General features: G+C 41.2%; 1 protein-coding gene across 1 annotated transcript in view; it reads left to right on the top strand.

Annotated features, from left to right (window-relative positions):
* MRAP2 (melanocortin 2 receptor accessory protein 2) overlaps positions 1-8,971 on the top strand; it is a 50,647-nt gene that overhangs the window by 21,805 nt on the left and 19,871 nt on the right. Inside the window, exon 3 of the mRNA XM_050788172.1 lies at positions 6,536-6,635. Within this exon, the coding sequence (XP_050644129.1) occupies positions 6,536-6,635 (100 nt within the window). The remainder of the gene's footprint in view (positions 1-6,535; positions 6,636-8,971) is intronic.

Genomic DNA, 8,971 nt, shown 5'->3' on the forward strand with positions numbered 1-8,971 from the left:
AATAGGATCTGGAACTGTTGTTTGAAGAACTTTCTTTTGTAACACAGCAGCATCTTTTCATCCCAGTTGGTTTTCTAGAGCTGTGGAGAGCAGTGTATCCATGTGTGTTCATAATGATGGGCCAGAATAGCCTGTGATCATTTCTAACTCTGTGTTCTAGGCATGAATTGTGTTTCATGCTATTGGAGTAATTAAGGGTCTAGCACAGAGCAAGGAAATGTAATTCTGTGAGATGTTGCTATTCAACTCGAGTCATAAGTGAATGCTGACTGGCCAGCATGAGACATCCTTGCTTCACTAAGTAGAGTTAACAGTTAACATGGTAGGCAGGAACTGCTGCCCAGTCTCAGGTCCTGTCTTGGTAACCCTGTAAACATCCCTGAAATGTTCGCTTTTGTCAGAGTGAATTATCCACAGCACTGTAAAATTTTTATGTTCTTAACTGGTCCAGGTTAGTGGGACACATTAGGAAATATAAGAGGACCTGGAGACACAAATGTAGCAAAGAAAGCGTTTTCATTCCTTTAATTATTTCCTGGCTGCTTCTATCCTGACCTGTCTTGGCATTCATGATCTCTTGCACCAGCTTGGTGCTCTTTTGCAAGAACGGCTTTCTATTTTTGTTCCTTTAGCAAAAATCATTAACTAAACCATATGTTCTTTACCCCTTAAGTGAGTGGTAATAATTAAATACTTTCACTCATTCCTTTATTGACATCTACTCAGTATTTCTTTGCGGAAAAAAAGCATATGGCATTCATTAAGGTATGCTGTCATTGATTATCTGATAGAAGGCTGTTGGGTGTGAAATCACCCTCCTTAATTTACTTAAATTCTTTAATATGTTGTTTTTCTAGGATAACTTTTATGTAAGGACAATTGCTTGTTCTGAATTATAGTGGAAATCAAAATGACTGGGAAAATTGCCACATATTTTCTTGAAATGTGGGCTTTTACAGCTTGGTGACATCAACTTTATTTTTGTGTCAGCTTGCTCCTGTCTCTTTTCCTTAGTATAAGAGGCACAGAAGACAGGCCTACTGCTATAATTTTGGTTGGTACATTTCCAGAGACAATTGAATAAAATCTTTTGTAAGGATATTTCATTCTAGAAATAATTATAGCTGGAAAACTTCCTGAGAAACATAGGCAGAGGTGTGACTCACTCACTCCTTACTTACACTACCTACTATACCATTAATAACAACTGCTTTTGTTAATTTTAATATTCACATCAAGATAAAACAAAAATACCTGAATACTTACTGTTCTGATATAAGAGAGCTGATAAGTAGAAGCCCTTAGCTTCAGGAACCTGACAATATGTGAGACACATTGATAACAAAAAACAAACAAACACAAAACTCCAGATATACAGGAAAGTGAAAAGATCAAGTCAACTGTTGAAATGTGTGCTTTGGTACAGTCTCTTTCATTTAAAAATGCTGTGATTCTGACCTTCAAGTATGACTTCTTGTTTTGCTGGGGAAAATACAAAGCCAATTAGATGCAGATTCAAAAGAACAGAAGCAGGACATTTCAAGGGGAAGCCCTCATTGAGGACAGGAATGACCATAACAGTTATCTTTATTTGCCTTACCTGTAATGGATCATACTTGGCAACAATAGCTCCATCTTTAGACTAAGTTCCTCTGCTGAAATTAAGATTCCTACCTTCAAAGCGTGTTTCATCTGAGGAACAACCTCAGATGGTCATTGATAATTCTTATGCCATTGGTTTTGAATCCCATATTAAACCTTATCATGTATCAGAAGTGGACATGTATCTTATACAAATTTGGCACCAACAGAGTGGAAATTTATTTATTCATTTATTCAATATCTATTTATTGAGCACCTGTATGTGCAGTACTATTTTAAGCACTGGAGAGACAACAGTGAACTGAAAAGACAAAAATGTTTCCTCCTATAGAGCTTGCATTCTAGTGGGAGAGACAGACAATAAATAGTTAAATAGATAATGTCAGATGGCAATATAAAAGGATAAATAGAGTGGGGGCAAAGAAATGTGGAGTGTAGAGGTGACAGTATAGATAGAGTGGCCATGGAAAGCCTTACTGAGAAGGAGAGATTTGATAAAAGACCTGAAGGAAGTGAGAGATTGAGCTATAATATATCTCAGGGAAAAACATTCCAGCAAAGGATCCTTGGCGGGAGTGAACTGGATCATGCAAGGAACAAGGAGGCCAGCGTGATACCAAGGGAGTGATAAGAGGCAGAACAGCAGGAAATGAAGTCAGAGAGGCTGTGGGGACATGGACATGGTGGGGGCGCTCAGAGGTCATGCTAAGGACTTTGCTTGGCCTTTTACTCTGAGCAGTTACTTGAGGGTCTAGAGCAGAGGAGTGCCATCTGGCTTAGGTTTCAATGCATCACTGCAACTGGGGAGTGAAAGGCATGAAATTAGAAGCAGAGACCATTCACGTGGCCTTTGCCATAGTCCAGGCAGCTGATGATGGTGGCTTGGAGCCAGGTAGGGAGAGTGAAGTGGTGAGAAAGGCATACATTCTGGATGTTTTTAAAAGATGGATCTGGCAAGATTTCTCAATGGATTGGCGGTGTGTGTAAGAGAAAGAAGAGTCAAGAATGATTTGAAGATTTGTGACCTGAGTAACTGGCAGGATGGAATTACCTTTAACAAATGGGGAAGAGTATGGGAGAAGGAGGTTTCAGAGAGGAATGCCAGGAGCTCTGTTTTGGACTTGTTAAATTGAGACACCTATCACATATCCAGGAGGACAAGGGAGGAGAGGGTGAGGGGAAGCTGTAGACTTGAGGGTCATCAGCATGTAAATAGTATGCGTTCAAAGCCAAGAGGCTGGATAAGTGAGTGTAGATAGAAAACTGAAGAGTCCAAAGCTGAGCCCTGGGCACGCTTGTGTTTCGAAGTTGGAGGGTTGCATAGCAGTATAGGTGCCTGAGAGGAATGTACAGAAAGTAGGAAGAAAACTGGGCAATTTTTGTTTTCTGGATGCCAACTGAAAAAAGGGTTGCAAAGACAGTCTGTGTCAAATGCTGCTATTAGGTCAAGTTAATTGAAGACTGAGATTTGACCATTGGATTTATAATGTAGAAGTTACTGGCAATGGTTTGAAAAGCAGTTTTAGTGGGGTGCTGGGGATAAAAGGTTGATGGAATTGGTTCAAGAAAAAATGAGAGAAGAGAAATTGGGGACAGCATGTACAGACAAATCTCTCAAGTGTCTTGCTGTAAAGGGAAGGAGAGGAATGGGTCATCTATGAAGGGCGTGGCTGGGTAAGACAAGGTGTTCTTAAAGCAGCAGAAGCAAAAGCTGATGAGTCAATGAGTGGACAATCACATTTTAGCAGGACCACTCTGACCACTGTGTTGAGAAAAAACTGAAGAAATATCCTCTTAATATGAGGTATCAGTGGTGGCCAAATCCATGCTTTTTTATGTGCTGCCTGGCGGATATCAGACCTATGCATGGATGAGTCAGCAAGAAGCCAGGTCATTAGGATGAGAAACAGAGCTAGAACTTGTAAAGCTTGGAGTAAGACAGTAGAGATAAGTGTGGGAACATCACTGTTGGCTCTTTGCCAGGAATTCATATCACAGAATTGACCCTAGTGCCTTAGGAACCAAAAGTGGTGTGAGGACAGTGTCATGAACCCTCTCTTTCAAGTGAAGTATTAACCCTTGTTTTTCATATAACCACGAAATGGGAAGTTCACCATTTATTCTCAAGAGGTGGAGAGGAGGGCGAGTTGGATGGAGTAGTTAACCTAGTCCTCCCCTAGAATGGGAAGGAAAAAAATCATGTCAGCTTTCAGCTCTCTTGTTCCATTCCGTTCACTAAAGGTTAGGTTAAGGGGAGTTACTTTATTATGACACATTCCATTTGCAATTCCCCTGGGCAATTGTTCTACCCCCTTACAATAGTAGTCTCCAAGTAGCTCAGTGTCTAGACAGGACAGACTGTGGTAGCTTGGCTGTGGTGGAAACTCCTTTGGAAGGCTTCTTTTGACTTTCTTAACCATCTAGCCACATTGGAGCTTTGCTCTGTATAAAACTTTATTCTGACTTCTTCCCAGAAAAGGATGCTTTTGGGAAGACAAGGGGTTCCACTTTTCCCATCTTACTGTAGTGCCTATGCCCATGAAACTTAACATGTGAATAAAACTTCAGGAGAGTTTGGATATTTCTGGGATGAGATGGGGATCTCTGACGTTTCTTGTGAGAGGCTCAGGGTGAGAAAGTCCCCTGGGGATGGGTCATAGGGCAGAAGATGAGATTGGGGGAAATTAGTGGAAATAACTTGAGGAAGCTACATTTTGTTCAAAGTGGAATGTGAATAAGCAGAGCTACTTAAAGCATATTGCCGTGGAAAACATAGATGCCGCATTATTAAAGAAATGTTTGGTAAATGCTGTTGGATCATGAGGATTCTCAGATTCTACCCACAGCCTGCCTCTCCCCAACATTGTCGCCGCCTGACTTCTCTGAAGGCTGTAGCCCTCCCATGCTTCACATTATTGCTGCTTTTTGATTAGCTCCCTGGGGCACTTAGAAGGGCAGAGGGAAGGGGGACTGGGCTGGGTTGAGGGCACACTTTCCTCTGCCTCCAGGAGTCAGTCCACCATTTGCAGTGTGAAAGCTGTCCTTAGGAGAACACCTTCCTAGTACACAGATTTGAAAAACGTCAATCAACATGATTCAATTCTAAACCGAAGATTTAAATATAGCATTGGTGTATAATTTTAGAATTTGCTTTTGCTATGCAGGCAGTTGATAAAGTACAGTGCAGGGAACTGTTATTTAACTGTACAATGTTTCTTCATAGTCCACACCTAGATAGTTGAGATTTTATTGTTTCATGTTAGTTGTACCTCAGTACATGTGGTGTTTGGTATTTGTCCTTGTCTTTTTTTACGCCTCATTTCTACTATATTAAAACGCAAAGTATACAATTTCTATTTCTTTGGCACTTAAGGTTAGACACATTAGTTTTTCAGAGTGCTGAATACACATTGTTAACCTCTAGGCAATAGTACGTGGAGGATGAAAGTATGAATTATGCAGAGTAAATTCTTAATCTGATTTCTTCACTTTGGAAAAAGTGCTACACATACATAATTTAATTAGAATAAAGCTTTGCGTTTAAACACATTTGATATTTAAACTCCAATCACTTATTTTTAGAAAATTGCTAAGCATCCTTAGTGTATTTCCACATAGATAAGCTTCTTAGTATAGGATGGATACACTTTCATTAGCTCCAGGCTGGGAAAAGTTGTTCCAGGCAGGTAGTGGTCAGAGCCCTGGTAAGGTGTGGCTGTGAGGAAGCCATGGCTAAGGTTACGGTAAATACAGGGACACAATGTCCCCTAGTATGATTGGAAACACATGGTTTTTAAAGTGAGGTAAATTGGGAGAAAATGACAATTCTAATGACAGTAGCCAGCACCTGTGGTGTACTGTTTTCTCACCTGTCAGACATTGTATAAAGTGCTTTACATATGGAATCTCTTTTAATCTGGAAAAGTGGGTCAGTTCTGTTTTTGTTGGAGAGCTTTTCACGAAAGAGCAATATCATCAGGGCTGTGATTAAAGCAGATTTGTACAGAAATAAAGCACAGGGAAAGGCAGAAGGCAGAGAGAGCACTCAAGAGGCCATCTGTATGTTCTCTGCAAGAAGTAATGACAGCCTGAATTATTCCATGGTGAACATAAGTGAGAATGCAAAGTTGCTACCTAATTGAGCTGCTAACCAATAGAGTTTCTGAACTAAAATTTGGCCCAAGAAGGCCTCCATATTTGCATACTTGCATTCTTAGGTATGAGCTGTGACCTAGCTTACTAGGTAAGCAAACTGAAAACCCAGCGAATGCTTCCATAACAATAGCTGAGTCTCAGCTAATCACACAGCTACACTTCAGGCACTCACAGGCAGACAGCTGTTCAAATGGTGTTCAAATCCAGCTGTTTCCATACCTCGTTTCTTTTTCCTGTACATCATTTTCCTTTTTCTGTCCCTAAATCTTAACCAACCATGAGGCAGCCCAGAGTCTCTCTGAATCTGTTCTGATTCTGGGAGCTTCCCGGTTCAAGAATTTTGTTTTCCTTGCACAGTTAATATCTGTTAAATTTAATTTGTCCAAAGTTTTTCTTTTAACAGTAGGAATCCAAATACACTTAAAACTTGAGTTGGTAGTCTGCTAAACATTTTATTTTCTAACTCAACACACGAGTGGAATCTTGAGGCCCAAGATAACCTATGCTGTGGCCTAGGTTCCTTCCTTGAGATACGGAAACCATGAGTCAATGAGGCCTAAATCCCTTCGTGCTATCTGAGACAGAAACCTGGAGGCGGAGCAGACTCTTCCCTCCCCGTCATCCTTTCCATCTTATCAATCTCCAGCCAACTGCGGATCAGACTGTTGATTTCCTTTCATGTTTCATGTACCAAAGCCTCTCCAAGAAGCTCTGATTCTTGAATGTTCAAGTTTTAAACTACTGTGAAATACTAATTGCAGTATTAACTGTCTTGCAGATTCCATTGTGATTGGATTTTGGGTTGGTCTTGCAGTCTTCGTGATTTTTATGTTTTTTGTGCTGACCTTGCTGACCAAGACAGGAGCCCCACACCAAGAGTAAGTTTGGGCGGTTCCTAAATGTCTCTTAAGCCTCACAGGAGACTGAGGAAATGGAAACTACTACCCAGGGCTGGAGGTGCTTCCAGTGGATGAAGAGAAGGGGGTGGTTATGGATTTGCTGTCTGAACCCAGATGCCTGTGGATTGGATCCAACTATTCTCCTGGCTTTTTGTTTCTTGCGTCTTGGGCTTATTTTCAAGTGGACTTTTATGAAATTGGGTTTCTTGGTCCTTTCCTACAGTCTTAATGATGATGTGGGGCCTGATTTTTACATTGAAATGTTTATTAATTACAATGTATTTTATCCATATTCCCAAAAGGATTTAGATGATTCACCATATTAAAAACAGTGGAAAAGACAATAGCAAAATAGGATGAAAACTAGTTTTAAAAATTATTTCGAGAAGCAGAGTAATAGTTGTTCCTGGATACTCAATTAACTATTGACAATGATTAATAAATTTAACAGAGTTTTCTTGAAACTAGGATACAAAGGCCAACACTGTGGTTTACATAATTCTCATAACATGGTAGGACTTGTGACGATGCTGCACTTTGGACTGAAGTATTACATGACTGCTTAAAGAACACTGAGAAACATCAAAAAGCATTTGTTCACTAATGGCTTGTAAAAAATTCAGAAATATCTTAAAGGATTTATGTGTTTTATACCAAATTTTTAATAAAAGGGAAAACAGAGAACATTCAATACCTTATTAGTCAGCACCAGGAGGCAATAGTAATTAAAAGAGTTTTTGGCTGGTACGGTGGCTCCAGCCTGTAATCCCAGCACTTTGGGAGACCGAGGCAGGCAGATCAGTTGAGTCCAGGAGTTCAAGACCAGCCTGGCTACGGTGAAACCCCGTCTCTATTAAAAATACAAAAAATTAGCCTGGTTTGGTGGAGGGTACCTGTAATCCTAGCTACCTGGGAGGCTGAGGCACAAGAATCACTTGAACCCGGGAGGCTGCAGTGAGCCAAGGTCGTGCCACCGCACTACAGCCTGGGCAACAGAGCCAGACTCTGTCTAAAAAAAAAAAAAAAAGTTTTTGATAAAGGGGCTGTTCAGAAGTTATGGGCAGGGAAGAGGGCAACTACACAGGTTCATGCAGGACAGCAAGGCTGGCAACACTGAGGAGCAGCCATCCTAGATCCCAGGAAGCAAGGGGTGGGGCCACAACTGGAACCCGCAAGTCTGCTGAGAGTAGCTGTGACTTTGGGCTGAGGGACACAGCTAGTGCAGTGTGACCTCTCAGGGAAGGAGCCTCAAAGTGAAGACCAATACCTCAGTCTTCTCCCTCCTTCCCATTTCTCATCATTGCTCCCCACTGGCTGAACACAGCCAGCAGCCAGAGGCTGCATCAAAGGCCATTTTCCCATGCACAGAGCAGGACAGGGGAGGGTGGGAGAGACCTGGGAGAGTGAATAGAAGAAGTTTCACAGGATTTCAAAGATTTCAAAAAATCCTTGCATTTTTATATTCAGTATCTTATTTTTGCTTCACAGCCTGGGAGCAGCTCTCTTTCATGGTTGTGTCTCATCACAGCCTCCAGCATCTGTTGTTCACTCTTCAGCCTGCACTTCAACTATGACAAATGCCTGTACAAAGGGAACAGTTCTTGCCATCACTCAGCTATTTGTAGATATCAGGGGCTAGAAAGAAAAATGTAAACACAGCCAGGTGTGGTGGCTCATGCCTGTAATCCCAACACTTTGGGAGGTGGAATTGAGAGGATTGCTTGAGCTCAGGAGTTTGAGACCAGCCTGGGCAACATGGCAAAACCCTGTCTCTACAAAAAATAGAAAAATCAGCCGGGCATGGTGGTGCACACCTGTAGTCCCAGCTACTCGGGAGGCTAAGGTGGGAGGATCACTTGAACCCAGGAAGTTAAGGCTGCAGTGAGCTGTGATTGTGCTGCTGCACTACAGCCTGGATGACAGAGTAAGATCCTGTCTCAAAAAAAAAAAAAAAAAAAAACACAAAGATTTTAAATGAAAGGAAAACATTTTTATTGAAGCATTTGGAGACATATGGCTGAGAATCTATTTAACAGCCCCTAAAAAGACACGAGCTTTCCTTTTTCTCTCTTCATGTCATTGTAAATATTCGCACATGCTTCACTTCTATTATATTGGCCTGGGGAATTTGAAAATATGGTGTGGGTTACAAGAGGGGTAAGAAAAGCCTAGAATAAACTCAGATTAAGGCACAACTCATAGAGTGGTCAGGGATTAATAATACCCTGTTATCTTCCTTTTTCTCAGAGGAACCAATGGATTTTTGTGGGTTATTGAGATAGATGTGTGTGATGTAGAAGGCAGGAGATTTTAGG

Source organism: Macaca thibetana, chromosome 4, assembly GCF_024542745.1.
Source record: "Macaca thibetana thibetana isolate TM-01 chromosome 4, ASM2454274v1, whole genome shotgun sequence".
Taxonomy (NCBI): domain Eukaryota; kingdom Metazoa; phylum Chordata; class Mammalia; order Primates; family Cercopithecidae; genus Macaca; species Macaca thibetana.